Source organism: Pelophylax lessonae (genome assembly GCF_965119305.1).
Source record: "Pelophylax lessonae genome assembly, chromosome: 5".
NCBI classification, from domain to species: domain Eukaryota; kingdom Metazoa; phylum Chordata; class Amphibia; order Anura; family Ranidae; genus Pelophylax; species Pelophylax lessonae.
The window spans coordinates 273,570,358-273,592,794 of record NC_138772.1 but is presented as its reverse complement, the minus strand read 5'-3'; the positions used below and the strand labels follow the sequence as shown (position 1 = coordinate 273,592,794).

The 22,437-nt window shown below is 42.0% G+C and overlaps 1 protein-coding gene across 1 annotated transcript in view; it reads left to right on the top strand.

Annotated features, from left to right (window-relative positions):
- The window catches only part of MOCOS (molybdenum cofactor sulfurase), a gene marked incomplete at its 5' end in the record, with an annotated part of 544,533 nt that overhangs the window by 60,610 nt on the left and 461,486 nt on the right, over positions 1-22,437 (top strand). The window contains 2 exons of the mRNA XM_082258939.1: positions 12,530-12,619; positions 19,730-19,796. Of these exons, the coding sequence (XP_082115065.1) occupies positions 12,530-12,619; positions 19,730-19,796 (157 nt within the window). The remainder of the gene's footprint in view (positions 1-12,529; positions 12,620-19,729; positions 19,797-22,437) is intronic.

Below are 22,437 nucleotides of genomic sequence, written 5' to 3'. Positions count from 1 at the left end.
AATTCTTAGACAACAGCACAGCTACATAGAGAAACCAGGCTGACGTGTTTCACATCCACAGATGCTTATTCATAAACTGCTGCATTTGTGTTCAAAGATTAACCTGTTATCGTCCTTCCGCAGCAGTTTTACTGCGGCAGGCAGCCCCTCCTGCGCAAACAGATGTAGCTATATGTCGGTCGTGCACCTGCAGCTAGGGGGCATCAGCAGAGGGGACTCTGATGCACAGGGTCAGCAGCCCCAATTGCCGCCGACCACCCGCGACCGCTCCCCGCTGAGAGAAGCACAGTCAGCTATTGTAGACACAGCAAACTGTTGTTCTCTCTGAAATGATTACAGAGCGCCTGTGATCCTTCTATATAGGATCACATGTCTCTGTGATCATTTCAAAAGCCCAACCCCCATATAGTTAGAAACACTCTCCTAGGCTTACATTTAACCCCTTGATCACCCACTGTGTTAACCCCTTCCCTGCCAGTGTCATTATTACAGTAACAGCGCATATTTTTAGCACTGATTACTGTATTCACTGGTCCCCCCAAAAGTGTCAAAGTCAGTTAGGGGTCCGCTCTGTCCGCTGCAATGTCACAGTCCTGCTAAAAATCGCAGATTGCCACCATTACTAGAAAAAAAAAACAATAAAAATGACATAACTCTTTCCCGTAGTTAGTAGACGCAATACCTTTGCCCAAACCAATAAAAATATGCTTATTGCAGGGGTTTTTTTTACCAAAAATATGTAGCAGAAAACAAATTGGCCTAACATGTTAAAAATTTTGATTTTAAAATAATTTTTTTGGGAATGTTATATAGCAGAAAAATATTGTTTTTTTTTTTTTTTTTTCAGAATTGTCGCTCTTTTTTTGTTTATAGTGCAAAAAATAAAAGTAGCACAGGTGATCAAATACCTCCAAAAGAAAGCTCTAGTGTGAGAAAAAAAGGACATCAACTTTATTTAGGTACAGCGTAACACGTCCGCGCAATTGTCCGTTAAAGTAACACAGTGCCGAATCGCAAAAAATGGCCTGGTCATTCAGGGGGCAAATCCTTCTGGTCCAGAAGTGGTTAAGAGAGCATATATATAGAACTGTCGATCAACACATAATCTAACCTCACCTGAACACCGTCTAGCATCCCTTCCAAACAAAATATAGTCCTACAAATAAAATCAACAAGAATATATACCTATACAAAAAAAATGTTAAAATCCAATATATTTCATGTTCATGCCTAAATTAGCATGTAGACCTATAAATATATATTATATAATGTATGTATGTAATTTCTCGGAATTAAAATGAGCTCATAATACAGCAGATTATTGTTCATTAATCAGGCACCTAATAACATATTCACTCCCACTGCTAAAATTGATGAAATAGAATACTGCACAGCAATCTCATAGAAACATCTGTGTATATACGGTTTGTCAGAATGAACAACAAAAAGAATTATTATTTAAAAAAGATATTATTTATAACTGGTGACTCCATGGGGCTGCCAGCAAAACAAAATGAGAGGGATCACTGATAAAAATGGGTAAAATCCCATTCAAAGTTTAAACCAGGGGTATCCTTTTATTCAGATGAAATATCCAAAACCCTTCGCAATTGCAAAGCAGCCCAAAAGCATCACCCTCCTTTGCCAGACGTTTAACCACTTAACCCCCGGAAGATTTTACCCCCTTCCTGACCAGGGGGTATTTTGCGATTCGGCACTGCGTGAATTTAACGGACAATTGCGCGGTCGTGCGACGCTGTACCTAAACGAATTTGACGTCCTTTTTTTCCCACAAACAGAGCTTTCTTTTGGTGGTATTTGATCACCTGTGCGATTTTTTGATCATGCGCTATAAACAAAAAAAGAGCGTCAATTTTGCAAAAATAACAATATTTTTCACATTTTTTTATATGAAATTCCCCCCAAAAAAATGTAAAAATCAAAATTTTTTAACATTTTCGGCCTATTATTTTATGCTACCTATGTTTGGTAAAAAAAAAATCGCAAAAAGCGTATTTTGATTGGTTTGCGCAAAAGTTATCGCGTTTACTAACAAAGGGAAAGATTTTTGTCATTTTTGTTGGTTTTTTTTAACGCGTAATGGCGGCGATCTGCGATTATTTTTGCGGTACTGCGACATTGCGGCGGACAGATCGGACCCTTGACTGACATTTTTGACACTTTTGGGGTTACCAGTGACATTACTGCAGTAATCAGTGCTATACATATGCACTGTTACTGCAAAATGACACTGGTAGTGAAGGGGTTAACTTTATTTGAGAGGGAGGGGCTGTGTGTGTCCCTAGGGGCGTGATTCTAACTGTGATTGGCTGTCTGTTGAGCTGTAGCAACAGTGATCAACGGTTCTACACAGTAGAACCGTGTGATCACAGTTTCTACACAGGGGAGAATGACAGGCGGCTTGTTTACACTAGCCGCCTCACTTTCTCCCTCTGCAGCGGCGATCGCAGAGTGACACACGCGCGGGGGGGTCCGTGACCATGCGGGAGCGCGCCTCCTGCGGCGCGCGCTCACTCACTAGACCCTCACAGGCTAGCGACGTAGATCTACGTCACTTTGCCTGTGAGGGGCTGACTGCCGATGTAGATAGTCGTTAGGCAGTCGGCAAGTGGTTAAACCCTTTCAATAGCCTGAAACCACCTATCCTCAGAAATTAGGCTGCAAGGAAACTTCAGTCTAATTACAGGGATGCAACTTTGTAAAAATAGTCTGCAAACCATGCAGTCACATCAGTCCATTAAATGGTGTCACACATACAGGAACACACACACATATAGGAACCTTTAGTATTGCAGGATCATGCAGCTGCACCTCCAGTAATGTGGTGTACTTTAATCAATGCAAGCATGGATATTAGGACAAGACAGAATTTTTAAAAATTTAAGAAAATAATGAATCTTCACCATAGAACGTAAGGAAGAGGATTACTGCACACTGATGGGGCATCATTTCTTGAAGGAAATTTAAAAAATACTCCAAAAAAGAAAACTTTACAACTACTAACGATATTTCTGTTACCGCCATTTTTTTTTTAAATCACAACCAACAGTTTTTTTTTTTACCATTCTCACCTCTGTAACTCTCCCCCACCCTCTATATCTGCTTATTCAACTTTCTACCTTTTATATAATATGGGTTTTTTCTTAGCATGTCTGTGATTGTTTCTTTGTGTTCTGCTAATTCATTGTGTATCCCTACTGTTTGGACCTTGTAATAAAAATGTAACCGTGGAAAAAAAAAAACAGGAACAGTAGTCAACTGTTGTTGTAAGTGCAATAATATGGCAACAATTATCTTAGGCATGTTGAAAATTTTTTCATACATTTGCCAAAATATACTATAAATTAGATGCCACTCTTAGGCCTCGTGCACACAGGGCCGTTGAAAACCTCTTCTGAGCACTGGAAACTGACATTTCATAACCGACAGTGAAAATTGTCAGTTTTACAGCTTTTACATACCGAGTTCATGCGAGTTTAGCAGCAGTTAGAAGCATAGGCTTGCGCATCCGGCACACCCTAATCTCCCTGTGCTGCACAGATTCCCCCTGCTGATGTTTCACCAAAGCCCTAAAAAAAGTTGTAAAAAATAATAAAGAATGAAATAATAAAAATAAAAAATACTGACACCGTCCACTGCCCTACTGAGAACTCCACTGCTCTACTGACAAAATCCTCTGCTCTACTGACACCAATTAATGTTTTAAAACATTTGAGTGCACACACTAATGCAATAGGCTGCACACACTTATGGTTAGAAGCATTTGAGGTTAGAAGCAATCTTTAAAGATAACTCCAGGGGACCTTCCCAAATGCCCACAATGCATGAAAAACAAGTAGTATAATCTGCTTCAGTCATTCTGTGAGAGAATAGAGAACAGTGTGCTTTAACTACTATGGATTGTTTTCTGTCTCCCTCCCTCTCTCTCTCTCTCTCTCTCTCTCTCTCTCTCTCTCTCTCTCGCTCCTTCCCCCCCCCCTCCCTGTCTCTCCCTGTCTTTCTCTCTGTCTTTCTGTCGGTCTGTCTGCCTGCCTCACTCTCTATCTGTTTCTCTCTCTGTGTCTCTTTCTCTGTCTGTTTCTTTGTCTCTCTCTCTGTCTCTCTCTCTCTGTCTGTTTGTTTCTCTATGTCTGTCTCTGTCTCTCTCTGTCTGTCTCTTTCTCTCTCTCTCTCTGTGTCTCTCTCTCTCTCTGTCTCTGTTTCTTTGTCTCTCTCTGTCTCTCTGTCTCTCTTTCTCCGTCTGTTTCTTTGTCTCTGTTTGTTTCTCTCTCTCTCTGTCTGTCTCTCTCTCTCTGTCTGTGTCTCTCTCTCTCTCTGTCTGTGTGTCTCTCTCTGTCTCTCTCTGTCTCTCTCTGTCTCTCTCTCTCTATGTCTCTCTCTCTCTCTGTCTCTCTCTCTCTCTCTGTCTCTTTCTCTGTCTGTTTCTCTCTCACTCTGTCTGTCTCTGTCTCTCTCTATCTCTCTATCTCTCTCTCTCTCTCTCTCTCTCTCTCTCTCTCTCTCTCTTTTTGTTTCTCCCTCTCTCTCTCTCTTTCTCTGTCTGTTTGTTTCTCTTTCTCTCTTTGTCTGTCTCTCTCTCTCTCTGTGTCTCTCTCTGTCTGTGTGTCTCTCTCTCTCTCTCTATTTCTCTGTCTCTATTTCTCTCTGTCTGACTATCTCTCCTTGTCTGTCTCTCCCTCCCCCTCCTTTGTAGGCAACAGCATGTGGGCCTTCACTGGCTTCCACTCACCCAACAAATAAAATTCAAAGTGCTAACAATAGTTTACAAAGCCACCCACAACTCTGCCCCCAGCTACATCACTAACCTGATCTCAAAATATCAACCAAGCCGCTCTCTTCGGTCCTCCCAAGACCTCCTGCTCTCCAGCTCCCTTGTCACCTCTTCCCATGCTCGCCTCCAGGATTTCTCCACACGGTGAGATGGGCATTAAAAATTATTCTTTCACATTATTCAAAGAAAGTAAGATAGTGCTTGGTTAAACAGGTATATAAACCAAACAAAACCAAAGAAAACCTTATGAATCCTAAGGTTTGCCTACAAGGTACTCCTACTTCTTGTAGGTATTTTGCATAACTGTCCACCAGTCTCTAACATTAAACCTCCAATTTTAAACCCCCCACAATATTTCAATGGGATTCAAATCAGGGCTTGGACTAGACCAAGTCCATGACACACAATTTCTTCTTTTTGAACAGTTTTTGGTTATAGTGTTGAAAGGTCAATTTCTCTTACGTCCTCTGACAGTCGCCGCCCTCTTCATATTCGTCACAATGGGGTATTAGACTTTGCTCCGAAGGAGTAGCTAGGCAACAGAATATGTTAATATAAAAGTTTTAACACATCCCACCCCCAGGGGGTGGTCCCCTCAGTCAATACCCTCCTACTTCCTGTATCCATACTCCAGTTTCAATGTCTAGCTTGTCAGGAGTGGCTGGCTCTCTCTGTGCTGGGGCTTTGTGCCCCAGACTCTTTCTTCTTTTTTGATTTTTTGTTTGAGTTTTCTCTCTTGCTTACTTAGCTGTTATTTTTTCAGCGTTAGTTAGTTCTTCTGATGAAGAGGATTCGTGCGGGCTGGGTCTCAGGCTGATCCCCCTGGTCGCAGGTTGTGGGTCGGTGGCTTCCCAGCCTGCCATCGAGCGTTCAGTCAGGTATCGCTCCTGGCGCAGTGAACGACCCATCCCTGTTCGGTGCAGGGATGCTTGGTGAGGTGGCTACCTCACTGGACGCTGTGCGGTTTCTTAACCCACCATTGTGCTGCGTCCTGGATGGCCGGAGAGCAGATTTTTTCCCTCAAATCTTCAACTGTCTCCGGAGCGTTTGCGGGATCTGCACCTGGCGGTGCGGGACCTGAGAGCTCAGGGAGTGGTGGTCCCAGTGCCTCATCGGGACAGATTTCGGGGGTTCTATTCGAATCTGTTCACTGTACCCAGGAAGGAGGGCAAGGTTCGTCCAATTCTGGACCTGAAGGCTCTAAACCGCTTTGTGCGGGTTCGCAAGTTCCGCATGGAATCTCTGCGGTCGGTGGTGGCTGCCCTGGTTCCGGGGGAATTCATGGCCTCCATCGATCTGAAGGATGCGTACCTACACATCCCCATTTTCGAGGGTCACCAGAGGTACCTTCGATTCGCCATTGCGGAGGATCACTACCAATTCGTGGCGTTGCCTTTTGGCCTCGCTTCAGCTCCGCGGGTTTTCACCAAGGTGCTTGCGCCACTGCTGGCCTTGTTAAGGGCCCAGGGCATCTCTGTCCTGGGGTATCTGGACGACATTCTGGTTCGGTCTGCGACCAGCCAGGGTCTGGAGAAGGATCTGTCCGTCACGGTGCAGACTCTGCAGGAGTTTGGTTGGACGATAAATTATCCGAAATCGACACTGTGCCCGGCGGTTCGTCTTCCCTATTTGGGAATGATCCTGGACTCGGTCCAAGCGAAGGTCTTCCTACCGGACGACAAACTCAAGGTTCTTCAGGGAGAAGTCCAGTCCCTCAGGGACGTTCCGTGCTCATCCCTGCGGAAGTGCATGCGGTGTCGGGGTCTGATGGTCTCGGCTTTCGAGGCAATTCCCTTTGCCCAGTTTCACACGAGGGGTCTCCAAGCGGAGATTCTGTCCAAGTGGGACGGGCGTCCGCAGTCTCTGGATGTCCAGATTTCGTTGAGCCGTCACACCAGAAGGGATCTTCTGTGGTGGCTCCAGTCCCCGGCGGTGTCGGGGGGAAAGTCTTTTCGTCCTCTTTCATGGGCGGTGATCACCACGGACGCCAGCCTGTCGGGCTGGGGTGGTGTTCTGGGCGTTCTGTCCGCCCAGGGGACTTGGTCGGGGGAGGAATCCTCCCTTCCGATCAACATTCTGGAGTTGCGTGCGATAAATCTTTGCCTTCACCGTTGGACGGACAGGCTGTGCGGCTGTCCGGTTCGGGTGCAGACAGACAATGCCACGGCAGTGGCTTACGTCAATCACCAAGGGGGCACCAGGAGTGCCCGAGCGGCTCGGGAAGTGGCCGGCATTCTTTCTTGGGCCGAGACTCATGTCCTGGCGATATCGGCGGTACACATTCCGGGGGTGGAGAACTGGCAGGCGGATTATCTGAGTCGCCAGACCCTGGATCAGGGGGAATGGTCTCTCCACCCGGCTGTCTTCCAGATGTTGTGCGCAAAGTGGGGTCTTCCGGAAGTGGACCTGTTCGCGTCTCGTCTGAACAACAAGGTAAAAAGGTTCGTGGCAAGGACGCGCGATCCTCGGGCAGACGCGTCCGACGCGTTGGTGGCCCCGTGGCACCAGTATCGGCTGCTGTATGCGTTCCCGCCGATCCAATTGCTGCCCAGGTTCCTTCGCAGGTTGAACTCGGAACCGCACACGGTGATTCTTGTGACACCGGACTGGCCTCGCCGGTCCTGGTACGCGGACCTTGTGAACCTGGCGGTCGACGCTCCTTGGCGTCTGCCTCTTCGAGAAGATCTCTTGTCTCAAGGACCGATATTCCATCCTGCTTTACAGTCGCTGGCTTTGACGGCCTGGCTGTTGAAACCGAGGTCCTGAAGGATAGGGGACTCTCTCCGGAGGTCATTCACACTTTGATTAACGCAAGGAAGTCTTCCTCGGGGAAGGTCTATCACCGTACTTGGAAGGCCTACTTTGCCTGGTGTGAGTCCAGGGGGTTTTCACCTCGCACTTACTCGGTGTCTAGGGTGTTGTCCTTCCTTCAGACGGGTGTCGACCAGCGTTTGGCGCTGGCTACGGTCAAGGGTCAGGTGTCTGCGTTGGCCGTTCTTTTTCAACGTCCTGTGGCGTCTAACTCTTTGGTTAGTACCTTTGTTCAAGGGGTGCGACATCTGGTCCCTCCTAGGAGGGAACCTTTGCCTCCTTGGGACTTGAATCTTGTTCTGTCCGTGCTACAACATGCTCCTTTTGAACAGATCAGGAAGATCTCGTTGTCCATGTTGTCCAAGAAAGTCGCTTTTTTGGTGGCGATCACTTCGGCTCGCAGGGTTTCGGAGCTGGCAGCTTTGTCCTGCAAGTCTCCGTATCTGGTCCTTCATCTGGATAAGGTGGTCTTACGACCTAACCCTTCTTTTCTTCCGAAGAGGGTTTCGGATTTTCACATCAATGAGGATATTGTCCTGCCTTCGCTCTGCACGAAGCCCAAACATCCCAAGGAGGTGGAGCTGCATTCCTTGGATGTTGTTCGGGCGATAAGGGTTTACCTGAAATCGACTGAATCTTTCCGCAAGTCAGATTCCTTGTTTGTCCTTCCTGAGGGACCTCGGAAGGGCTTGGCTGCATCGGCCTCTACCATTGCCAAATGGATCAGACAGACTGTGGAACAGGCCTATGCTTTGAAGGGGAGAGTTCCCCCTGTGCCTGTGAAGGTGCACTCTACAAGATCTCTGAGTACGTCTTGGGCCTGTCGTCATGGGGCTTCTGTGGCCCAGGTGTGTAAGGCGGCTACTTGGTCGTCCGTTCACACCTTCACAAAATTCTACAGAGTGGATGTTCAGGCATCGGCAGATGCTTCCTTTGGCCGCAAGGTTCTTAGTGTGGAAGTTCCCTAGAGCCTCTTGTATAGGCTTCTTGGCTGTTGGGATACATGTTGTTATCCCTAGGTTATTTGTTTTCCTGGGATTTTTTTGCTTCTGTTGAGCAAGTTTTTTCTTCTGTTGCCCAGAGGGTTTCCTTCTTTTGGTAAGGTTCCTTTCTCTGCTGTGGAGACGGCGTTGCCTTGGGCGCGGCTGCGTTTCCCACCCCTCATGTTTGCACTGCTTTGGGACATCCCCATTGTGACGAATATGAAGAGGGCGGCGACTGTCGGAGGACGTAAGAGAAAACGGAATTTTTGTAAAATCTTACCTGTAAAATTCCTTTCTCTGAGTCCTCCGACAGTCGCCGCCCCCGCCCCTCTTTTGGGGTTGAATGTACTCTCTACTGCTATTCCACTGAAACTGGAGTATGGATACAGGAAGTAGGAGGGTATTGACTGAGGGGACCACCCCCTGGGGGTGGGATGTGTTAAAACTTTTATATTAACATATTCTGTTGCCTAGCTACTCCTTCGGAGCAAAGTCTAATACCCCATTGTGACGAATATGAAGAGGGCGGCGACTGTCGGAGGACTCAGAGAAAGGAATTTTACAGGTAAGATTTTACAAAAATTCCGTTTTCTAGTCCAACCTTTAAAATATTCTCGTCAAGCACAAGTTGATATGATTCATAGTTGACTCAATGTTGACCTAGTTGGCTATGATTTTCTAAAGGGAAATGGGCTTTTTAGTTTGCAAATTGTCACTTTGCAAGGGAATTTTCTCTTAGCTTAGTTAACTACTTCCAGACCGCCCGCCGCCGATTTACAGGGGCAGGCTGGCCCTCTGGCGCGAACCGATGTAGATCTACGTCGGTCGCGAGCCTGCAGCTAGGGGGCGAGCGTGCACCACTGGCGGCGCGCTCCCACCCCCACTCATCAGCGGGGACTCTGATGCACAGGGCAGGCTGCCTTTTGTTTGCACCAAACATATCTACTCTTTCTTTGTCTAAGTCCACAGCACATTGTTCCAGAAGGCCCCACCTTTGCCTCTTTTCTTCTTTCGCAATATAAACACTGACAGTGTGATCTCTATAACTGATCCAGATTGTAGTGAAATTGCTTAACTTACAGTCTCAGTAGCTTGGCAGACAGTGATTCGATCCAAATGACATCTTGCAGATTGTAGAAAGTTTCAGTCCAAAAACTTGTGCAGATCAGAACAGCTGAACATCAGATAGGTAAAAAATATCATGTGTGTCTAGCTCCCTCAGAATATATTACATGTGATGAATAGGGGCTTAAGTATGAAAAAAGGGTGGAGCTTACTAAATAGTGGGTGATGTAGGGACAAAATTATTTAAGGCAAATAAACAGACAATGCATGTGTAACATGATAAACTATTGTATGTGTTCAATAGCAAACTGTAATCTTGCTGTAATGTTTTTTTTTTTTTTAGACCGCAACTTTTTTTTTTTCCTGGCACACCTCCAATGCAGGTTAAATTGGTGTAATCTCTTTCCAATTGTAAATGCATCTTGACAGATCCCACAGTGAAAGTTTGGGGGCATTGTAGGCTTCTTTTAACATTAAACAGTCAGCTCTTTGCATGAATTTACTTGGCCAACCAGTCCTAGACAAATTAGCAATAATTTAAAATAAGTTTTACCTAAAGTGAAATATTGGACTTCAGATACTTTGGCAATTTGTTTAAATCTCCTGATAGACTCATAAGCATTGTCAGCCATCTTTCTGTAGACCACATAAACTCTTTTGATTTTGGCATGATGACACAACACTCATCAATAACCAAGGGGACACTTGGCCCCAGAAGTTTGAGATTTAAAAAGATAGGTTCCACCTGCATACTTCCTAAAGAGATTCTAGACAACAAATCTTAATATGAAACACCTACTTCTAATTTTATGGATTTGAATTGGTAATAAATGTAAGGTTGCACTTACTTTTTCCATATGAAAATCTGCATTTTTTCAATTTACTGTATATTATGAAAATTAATACCAATTATACAGTATGTGTAATTCAAATATATTACCTTCATCTGTAGGCACTGTTTGAATGAATATCTAATTTTTCGCCTGTTTAAATATTTTGAAAAAGTCAGCAAAGCCAATGGAATGTCCTAACATTTCCATATGCCTATATGTATTACTTAACTTAAATAATGACAAAATTATTAGCAGATATGTAAGAGCTGCTCTGGTCTATATGTCTACAGTTCTAAAGACTGAACTGGCTAAACACCAGCAATTCTGGGAAAGGTATGGCTTTAATTAGTGAGACAACTCACTATATTGAAATAGTCACAATGTATAAATATATATATACACACACTACTCAAAAAAATTAAAGAAACACTTTGAAAACACATCAGATCTCAATGGGGAGACATATCATGCTGGATATCTGTACTGATATGAAGTGGTTAATGTGTTAGGAACAAAAGGATGCCACATCGTTTGATGGAAATGAAAATTATTAACCTACAGAGAGCTGAATTCAAAGACACCTCAAAGAGCTGAATTCAAAGACACCTCAAAAATCAAAGTGAAAAAAATTATGCAGCAGGCTAGTCCATTTTGCTGAAATTTTATTGCAGCAACTCAAAATGGTACTCAGTAGTTTGTATGGCCTCCACGTGCTTGTATGCATGCCTGACAATGTCGGGCATGCTCCTTTTGAGGGGATGGATGGTGTTTCTCCTAGATCTGGACCAGGGCAACACTGAGCTCCTGAACAGACAGCAACCTGGTGGTGTCGGATGGACTAAAACATAATTTCCCAGAGGTGTTCTAATTGATTTAGATCAGGAAAGCGTGGGGGGGGGGGGGGGCATTCAATGGTATCGATTTCTTCATCCTCCAGAAACTGGCTGGATACTCTTGCCACATGAGGCAGGGCATTGTCATGCACCAGGATGAACCCAGGACCCACTGCACCAGCATAGGGTCTGACAATGGGTCAAAAGATTTTATCCGAATACCTAATGGCAATCAGGGTGCCATTTTCTAGCCTTTAGAGGTCTGTGTGTCCCTCCAGGGACATGCCTCCCCAGACCATCACTGACCCACCACCAACATGGTCATGCTGAACGATGTTGCAGGCAGCATAATATTATAAACTGCTTCTCCAGACCCTTCCACGTCTGTCACATGTGCTCAGGGTGAGCCTGCTCTCATCTGTGAAAATCACAGGGCGCCAGTGGTGGACCTGCCAATTCTGGTGTTCAATGGCAAATGTCAGTCGAGCTCCATGGTGCCAGGCAGTGAGTACTGGGCCCACTAGAGGACGTTGGGCCCTCAGGCCACCCTCATGAAGTCTGTTTCTGATTGTTTACTCAGAGACACATCAGTGGCCTGCTGGAGGTCATTTTGTAGGGCTCTGGCAGTGCTCATCCTGTTCCTCCTTGCACAAAGGAGCAGAAACCGGTGCTGCTGAGGGGTTAAGGATCTTCCTGGAAGCTCCTTCCTGCTCTTGAGACTGTGGTGGGAGACATAACAAACCCTTTGGCAATGGCACATATTGATGTGCTATCCTGGAGGAGTTGGAATGTCTGTGCAACCTCTATAGGGTCCAGGTATAGCCTCATGCTACCAGTAGTGACACTGACCCAAGCCAAATACAAAACTGGTGAAAAACAGTCAGAAAAGATGAGCAGGGAAAAAAATGTCAGTGGCCTCCACCTGTAAAAACAATCTGTCTTGGAGGCTGTCTTATTGTTGCCCATCTAGTGCCCCTGTTGCTAATTCCATTAACACCAAAGCAGCTGAAACTGATTAACAACCCCCTCTGCCACTTAACTGACCAGATAAATATCTCAGGAGTTTAATTGACTTAATTCTTTACTCTAATTAAAAAGTGTTCCTTTATTTTATTTTATTTAAGCAGTGTATATACAGTATATAATGTTTTTTTTATCTGAATCTAGGCACCTAAAAGCAACATTATAACAAATAATTCAATTTTTTTTCAGATGTGGTTTACCTTGATCATGTTGGCACAGCACTTTTTCCCGAAAGTCTTCTTAAAAAATTCATGGCTGATTTGTCTGAAAATGTTTATGGTTAGTATATGTACTTTTTCTCTAATAATAAAGATATGTGAACATTTGTCTAAAAAACTTTCCAGTAGTGTGAAGAAATGTAACTGCAGTTTTTCTGTAATATTTCCTTTAATGAGCAGTGATTAATGTAGGTGTAACTTGCTGCTGAGCTATAATGGCTTTTTTGACATGAGTATGTGGATTTATATGGTTACATTTTAGAACATCTGCCTTTTAATTGAAAAGATTTTACACTGTGAATACCAAGCTATGCAGGCTTGTAACCTCTAAGTAGTTGTAAGAAAAGTCCTTCAAAATGTGAACATATCACTTTATAAAAGTGACAATTTTGGTAAGTGTATTCACAACACACAATAAATACCATAAGGGGTTTTTAATGTACCCGGAGCTGGAAGAACATTTTTGTATCATTTGCTAATAATTTTAGAAGTTTTAAATGTTGCTGTGATATAAATCTATACACTGCTTCAAGCACAAATAAAAAAAAAAAAAAAGGTTTTTGTTTTTTTTACCAAATATTACATTTTATGAAAATTCTGTATGTTGTTACTTGGTTTTATTGTCTGTGTATAAAAAGGTATTCTCATAAAACAAAATTGCATAAATATGCATAGATAATTATGATTTTAAACATTCTGGGAAATTAAAAAAACCTTTTGGTTCCTTTTTGAACCCCTTGACCTAATGCAATTGGTTATGTTGTTGTGTTTCTTGCTCCCTATTTTATACTTAATACAGTTTTTGGGTCAAGTGGCTCTGTATGTGGTTGTACTATAAAAATGAAGATCTGGATGCACAGTTAGCCACATATAGGAAAATATAGTTTTACACTACCCCCTTTCCCAGCCAAGCCAGGCAGCTTAGGCTAGGCATATAGAAATTTTGCAAGAGAGGAGTAGGCCCTGTATAGGTTTACCTTTAAAAGTGAACGTATACTTTGAAGGGACATTTATAATTGTTTTGGGTCAAGTTTATTGATTTGTTTCTAACTAATGCTTTTTAAACTGATTTTTTTTTCTATTTATATAAAAGGTTTGTAGACATTGCTGTCATGCAGCATTTTGTAAAGAAAGAGCAAAGCAGAACCAGTTGTCTTTCTGACTTATTCTCTCTCTCTCTAATTAAAAGTTGGGATGAGGAGAGATTGGAGTTTATTCACTCATTTAGTTGTTTAGGTAAGTTCCAGCTTGAGTTCTTGAGCTGTATAAACAGCTTATATTATTGCAGCTATAATTAGACAGACAAACCTGTAAAAAAGGAGCCTATCTGCTGGCTGTAAATGTAAAGTGAACATTTTACATGCAATATTTAATTTCATGAATCCATCTAATAACCTGGAAAACATGAAAATGTGTTTTTAGCTCTCAACATAATGAAGAAACCCAATTTAAATTGTGGGGTGTGGTCTGGCTTGTGGCTAAGATGGGTGCATAAACATTAGTGCAAAATCTAGAGACTATGTATAATCCAGAGTAATCTTTTCTTTTTATAATCGCAAGTAATCCTGAGCATTCATAAAACCAATAAGATGCTAATGTGTATCCGACCGAAGCCATACTAATAGCTGACCTGCTGTAAACTCCTTTCTTTTGAGCACAGTCATGAATGCAGGTAATCAGCAACACTGCTGCATCTCTTGCAATATTCAGAGACCTCTCTGTGCAACACCATCTCGCCAAATGATCCAGAGACAAATTTCACAAATAACAAAATATAAAATAAATGTTAAAAACCAGACTAATATCAGAAAAAAATAGTACAAAATCATAGCCGAGCTATAAAATATACCTCAAAAAATGTATGCATAAAGAAAAGGAAAGGAAGGGAAAAACCTAAGAAAGGGGCACAGGATATAAAGTACCCTTATGCATGCCCATTACTAAAATCTGAATTGCAAGAAACAGTTATACATCCAAAAAAAGAGCATATCCATTCATGTCCAGCATCCACTCCGTATCCAAATCATGGACTCCCAGATAAGTGCCTGATAAGTCATGCCAGAATAGATGTATGAATACAATCATAAGAAGGGGATCATGAAGGCATCACATATCAGAATTTATCCAAAGGGAACTGGGACTTCAAGTAAATGATTGTTAGGATTGGAGGTACACTGTTTCAATGAGCTCACTGGCACCAACTCAGCTGCTCCCATAAACAAGGATCCCTTCCATTGAGTAACAAGGAAGTAATCAGTACACCTGTTGTGTTCTTCTGTTTGGGACTACCATAGCCTATGAAGCCTATATAGAAACAACTGTTCTCCCTGTTAGGATTGGAGGTACACTGTTTCAATAAACTCACTGGCACCAACTCAGCTGCTCCCATAAACAAGGATCCCTTCCATTGAGTAACAAGGAAGTAATCAGTACACCTGTTGTGTTCTTCTGTTTGCGACTACCATAGCCTATGAAGCCTATATAGAAGCAACTGTTCTCCCTGTTTCTTCCTGACACTTCCTGACTGTTTCTTTGGTAAAGGAGGAGAGCATATTTAAAAGAAGAAAAACTACCACAAGAGGACACAGTTTTAAATTAGAGGGGCAAAGGTTTAAAAGTAATACGAGGAAGTATTACTTTACTGAGAGAGTAGTGGATGCATGGAATAACCTTCCTGCAGAAGTGGTAGCTGCAAATACAGTGAAGGAGTTTAAGCATGCATGGGATAGGCATAAGGCTATCCTTCATATAAGATAGGGCCAGGGACTATTCATAGGATTCAGATATATTGGGCAGACTAGATGGGCCAAATGGTTCTTATCTGCCGACACATTCTATGTTTCTATGACACCTAGCACTTCCTCCACCCTGGAGCTAAACACTACACATTCTACTCTAATCTCCATACCAGATACCCAAGATTAGCCTTTTTTCTTTCTGATCCAGTGTGATTCTTCCAAACTTGGTAATACCACTAGCAAACCTACTATCCTTTTATATCATGCCCCAAAGATTATGATCCTGAATATTGTATCTGCTCCACCACACCAGAATACACATAACAACTCTGTTTAAACAGTGAGACCTAGGTCGCACGTATTTAACAGAAATTTGAGAAGTATTTTCGTTTCAGTGCACCCTTTCCCCCTCTAAATGACAATCTGAAAAGTGCATAAATGTGTGATCAGTGTTGTACCTTGTATGCCTTATCCACAGAAAAAGCACCCAGTTGAAGGACTATGAAAGTTTTTAAATCTGAAAATCCTAACTCCATCTGCCAATTCCCAAAGACAGTTGAAAATTGTTATTATCTGAATATAGCCCTAAACAAGTTTAAAAACAAATTAATCAAACACTTGACTCTCCTGATTTGACCAGCCTAGGCCCAAAAAGTTGTTTCCCAATTCAAACCAGGTAAAATCCAGGCCCCAGTGGACTAACCCCACACCATTACAGAGCCTTTCCCCGATCCTCATCCCCCATTTCTTAGCTGCGTTTGGTTTAGAAGACCTCTTGATACCTTCCTTATCCCATCACATCAGCTCACATCACTGTCATTCTGAAAGATCGCAAGGAGCCTGGTTGCTGCATACATTTCTACTTTTAAAGTCACCCTCTGGATCAGAGCAAAAATGCCATTCCAAAAGCCGCGGATCCTAGGGCACTCCCACCAAATATGACACATCATCATCTGGCAATCTCGAAAACACAAGGATGACACCGAAGGGTACATTCTGACCAACCGAGTCAACACCAAGTACCAACATGTGAGCACCTATAAATTTGTCTCAACCAGGGCAACTTTCATAATGCCCCTATATGATCTCAGGAAACATGTGTGCCAAGACTCAGTGTCTCTAACCTCACCTAGGTCCGCATCCCAGTCCATCATATAGGGGAATTTAGGAGGGGGACCAAGTAGCAGCCCATAAATGAGAGAGATACCCCCCTGCCGATCTGCATCCTGTGAACATCACTTTTCGTAGGGGGTCACTTGGAAGTGAAAATTTGTAAAAAATGGAAATTCTCCTCAGCCGGGCATTTCAAGAGCTTCCCTACAATGCGTAAGGGGGAAGGGCCCCCTATGGGTAAAGAACTGTCAAATCCTGTATAGTCCCTTGTCTAACCACCACTTAAATGCCCCAATATCTAGCCCTAGAGGAAAATCCAGGTTATTAAATAGATGAGCTAGCGGTTTAAAAGAGGAGAGCAAATTACTGCTGGAGCGCACTTTGTCCCACAGCCCCACTGAAAAAGAGTGGATGCCAAGAAAGGAGGTCTACGTTTTGGGTGGCACCACAGAAGGTAATCCAGTGTATAGCCCGGTGTTGCCATTCTCTCCATGTACACCCAGTCTAGTTTAACATATCGTGAATAAACTGCTGATAATTGCGAAATGTGGGCAGCTTGATAATATCTAAACAGATCGGGCAACCCCAAACCACCTTGAGTCTTTGGATAGAGTAAAAAATGTTTCCCGAACTGGTGTCCCCCCTTACCCCAAACATATTTTATTATCTTTGCCTGAAGTCAGTCAAGCACCGAACGAGGTATTGGGATATGCAGGGACCTAAAAAAATCGAGAATTTTTGGTAGTAAAGTAATTTTAACTGTATGAAGTCTGCCTAGCCCTCGGCATGGACACCTATACATGGAAAGAAACGCACATCTAAGAGCTCTCCGCTGTAACAATTTCCACGCTTTAATGATAAAGACTTATGGAATATTCCTCTTTTGTGATAGCATAGAAGTCCACAATGATATTACAGAGACTGCTCTCGTATCGGCAAAATGGGATATCGGGGGGTGAGGTCATCAAAAGCAGCTTCTCCTCCCGTACACATTACGTCCAACTGGACTTCGTCCGTGGCATGCTCCCAGTCCCCTAATGTTTATCCTATCCATAGGGCACTTCCTACAAAAAAAGTTGGAGGTGTACACAGATTTGCTACTCCTACCGATGAGAACAAGGTTTCAGCTTTTGTTGACAAGCTCCTATTTTTTCCTCATCAAACCCCTTATATCCCTTCCCAACCTTGTAAAAGCATTTGACAAGTTCCAGTATCTTTTCAATTTCTTAAACAAATTACTCCTAATCTTGTTTAATTTTACACTCTTCCAGGACACAATCATCACCGGTAAAATCAACTTTCTCTGGGGTTGGGAACAAAAAATCCTTTATATACTTAGGCATAAAGCTACTAGCTGTACATCAAACCTGTACATACCGAATCACCAGAAGCTCTTCTTCCAACTCCAAGCAGATCTACATATCTGGTATAGATTAACTTTGTCCTTTTTCAGTCAAATCGGCCATCCTGAAAATGATTGCCCTGCCATGGCGTCTATCTCTTCCAATTGATCCTCATTACACAAGTCTTGTTTCATTAATTTCTTTGGAGCAAAAAATCGGCTAGTATTAGCATAACCACACTTATGGCACCTAAACATACAGGAGGCATTAAACTCATTGGCATTAGGAAATATTACTGGTAAATATCCTCACCAAACTCTACATTTAGTTAGATATATTACGATGTGGTATATGTCTAATGAAAAACTCACTGCAATTCTTTTTGACAATTCCCACAAATTAAAAAAATATGGTCCCCTTGGATTTCATCTTTCCTTCCTCCAAATTTTTATAGATCCCTAATTACACTCATGATGTTTTTTTAAATAAAAATCTATTTGAATGGCCCTTATCTTGATATGTCTCTCCAGCTCCTCCCTCCCATTCCTTTGCATAAATAGTTTACCCTAATGTTTTAGTTATTTCTCCTTTATTTTATCTACACATTTTTATATAGTATATGACTTACCCTAGGCATTATTCATGTATATGTTACTCATATTGTTACTCATATTACTCATATGTTACTCAGTGTATTTTTGTGATTTTTATTTTCCTTACTTTATATATACCATATTGTACTTTCTTTTTCCTATATTCTAAAACTAATAGAAATGTATTAAAAAAAAGAAGTATTACTAGGCCTGCCACCTCACAAGATCTGTGTACAAGAACATCTGCAAACATAACAATTGGATCCACATTGGACAAGTTCCATATGATCCACCAATGACTCTCTTCCTTGGTTCAGGATACACTTCCTCCCTTCTAGCCTCTTCTCACATCCAACTATCGGTGCTACCTTAAAAGTCTTCCACACTACAGGGAAAAAAAACATATTTAAAGGGCTCAGCAACCTCAATACCATGAATATACAACACAAACTGTCCTACCAAAATGTGTCCCCCCAAATATAGTCCCTCTGGTCATAAGGACACTCTCTCATTGCTCATAACACTGACTACTTCTATCAACCAGCCTACTCTTCTTCACTACTCAGACTTCTCCGTGAAAACAAATATAAACGTCCTCTCTTATTGCCCCTGCTGAAAACAGTGAAAACAATAATTTCAAGGCACTGGAATTCATCTCACCCACAAGAATGACTCGTATGCATGTGACTAACATGGAAGAATTAGTCCAGGTAAGAAAGGACCATATACCCTGATACCTGCATACACGGAGCAATAAGCACTGGTTTAGGTTTATTACCACATACCACAAGAAACTTCTACAACTGACAGACACCTATATTCTCCTGCCACATGACGTTGTCTCTACCAACAAATGACTGTCTTTCCATTGATGCTATTAGTGTACTAGACCAGAAACAGGAGGAAACCTATACAGGTGTCTATTGTTTCACAAATGCCGTTGTTCTGTACTTGCTCTCCTACCTCTACAACTTCACCATACCTCATTCACAAAGTATCCATTTAGTTTGGAGTATGATGACTAATAGTCTATCTTGTCTGAAGATAGATATATGGAACATTCTCTAACTACCCATCCCTCCTCCTCCACTACCTACACTTTGTTATATTTTTTACCATTCGTTTTGTTCGTCTATATTTCTGGTATGTACCGATTTCTTTGTTTAAACCTAAACTGTCTACTTTTGTAAAACTCCTAATAATTGTTTGGAAGGCAACAAATAATGTTACCAGTTACCATGTTGTATGAGTGGGCTTTAACTCTATTGTGTAAACACTGTAAGAGTAAACATAATTTTTGCCACCTACAGTTGCAACATTTTTAAAAGTATAATGCATTTATATACCTTTTTTCTTCTACTGATTTTTTCTTTTTCTCTTTAAGGCAATCCTCATAGCAACAACTTAAGCAGTAGACTTACCCATGATACAATTGAACATGTTCGTTACAGGTAAGATCATTTAGTGAAATTTTTTGGTTCTCAGATCTGCTCAGATTATGTCCCAATATTGCTAGTACTGTAAATAACAATGCAAAAACTTTACTTTGTGGGTTGGCTGCATTTTTTTTACTACAATATTACAGTAGCTTGCAGTTACACAATAATTTTTTCATAACCTTAAAAAAAAATATCAAGAGGGTTAGTTTTCGGAATGTGGAAAAGAAAAAAACATAATTTTGAGCAAGTAGTTCAAGTAACTCATGATGAGGACTACAGTTTATCTAAAAGTTATAACTTACTTGGTTTTGAGTCAATGTCTGCAGGTTGACTAACCCATGGTTATCATATAGCTGGGGAACACCATTACTGGTATTTGCTCATCTTAGTTCCAAGGTTCTTCCAGCTTCCTTGATCTTACTCTTCCTCTTGTGCTTTTTTTTTTTTTTTTTTTTTTGATTAACCACTGTAGGGAATATCAAAGTCTTGGCTCTTCATATAGCAAAATGGGTCAGAGCTAAGAAATCCATTAGAAAGATTTCAAATTCTCTGGCGCAAAGTCCTAGTTAGTGGGTCATTTGGCCACCATTATGCACCTATAGCTTGAGTATTAATTTTATATTAGCCTTTAAGAAGACTGTAAATTTCTGGCTTTGTTTCTTAGTTATTTCTGAAGACAAATTGAAAAATAGCTGTGCAATTAGACATACATATTTTTTTTAAAAAAAGAGTTTAATTATTTAAGCAAATTGCATAATACTTTATAACAAAGTGTAACATATTTTTTAGAAACAGGTACATAATCGATTGTCCCTAACCTCTTTTTATTGTTCAGACCTGTAAGGTGTCTTGAATTAATAAAGTATGGTGGCTCGATTGGTGAGATATACATTTGCAGATTCATTGAAGAGGGCTTGAATCCAAAAGCAGATATGCATTCTTCCACAGTTTTAAAAGGCCACCGTAGGTTACATATTTTGTTACTTTGAGAGTTTTTAGGCAAAGATGGCAGCAATTGCTGATCTAAAGAAATGTTCACACCTGTGTTAATGGCAACATTTGGCTCACACTGTCTAGCATTTAACCACTTCAGCTCCGGAAGGTTTTACCTCATCAATGACCAGGCCATTTTTTGCGATTCGGCACTACCTTATTTTAATGAAACATTGCGCAGTTGTGCAAAGCTGTACCCAAATACAATTGTTGTCCTTTTTTTTTCCACAAATAGAGCTTTCTTTTGGTGGTATTTAATCACCTCTGCGGTTTTTAGATTTTGCGCTATAAACAAAAAAAGAGTGACAATTTTGAAAAAAAGCCATATTTTTTACCTTCTGCTATAAAACATTCCCAATAAAAAAATAAAAATATAGAATTTTTTTTATCAGTTTAGGCCAATTTGTATTCTGCTATATATTTTTGGTGAAAAAAAATCCCAAAAAGCGTATTTTAATTGGTTTGTGCAAAAGTTATAGCTTTTTCAAACTATGGGATAGATTTTTGGAATTTATATTTATTTTTTTGTTTTTGTTAGTAATGGCAGCAATCAGCGTTTTTTAGCGGGACTGCGACATTGCAGCGGACAGATCGGGCCCCTAACTAACATTTTTGACACTTTTTGGGGACCAGTGACATTAATACAGTAATCACTCCTAAATAATATGCACTGTTACTGTATAAATTATACTGGCAGGGAAGGGGTTAACACTGGGGATGATCAAAGGGGTTAATGTGTATCTAAATGTGCTTGCTCACTGTGTATGGGAAGGGTTCTGTGACAGGCACAGAAAGATCAAAGTTTCAGCTTAGCTAAAACTCCTGATTCCTCCCTGCCTGTCTCACAGAAGACTCGCCTGCTTTGTTTACATAAGCAGGCGGGTCTTCTGTCAGTTTATCTGACGATCGTGGGAGGAAGGCGGCGATCGCCGCGGCCCACCTCCCGCTGTGTCTAAACACGCCGAAACCTCGTGCACGAAATCACGTAGTACTACGTGATTTTGCGCAGACGAGCCGCCCTGCCGCAGTAATACTACGGTGGGTGGTCGGCAAGAGGTTAAAGAAAAAGGTTGTTTTTTTTTTTTAAGGTCATCATCTTTCAGTAAATGAAAAACAACATTAAGCTGGCCATAGATGGTTTAAATCTCAGCTGGGTCAGCAGGGTTCTGCCGAGATTCAAACCATGTATGGGCAGGGTGAATATACTGAAGCTGATTGATTGATCAACTTGGGTACAACCAGCCTGCCTGATTTCACATGCGATTATTGCTAGCATAGTTCTCCCGATGGGGGTGGGAGCGTGGGAAGCCATGTCTGCCAGGAGAACACAATGGCTCCACGGGAGGGATTCCCCTGTCAACGCTCTGTATTGATGGTTGCAGGAAAGAAAATTTCTCAGTCTTACTGTGAACTATTTTTTATGGGGAAGATCTGTTGTAGAAAGGGTTTAGCCTAAAGCTAAAGGCTTGGCCTAAAGCTAATTGAATCAACAGCAGGTGGTTAACCAGTATTGAACACAAGTCTCGTGGGATAACAGTGGCACCAGTATCAGCTGTATTTCGTGTCCTGATTGATATCTGCGATACTTTAATATCCCTTCTGCCTGTGGAGTTTGATGTAACGCCTGTGACTCTGGATATCGTCCTGAGGGGTGTTTTGA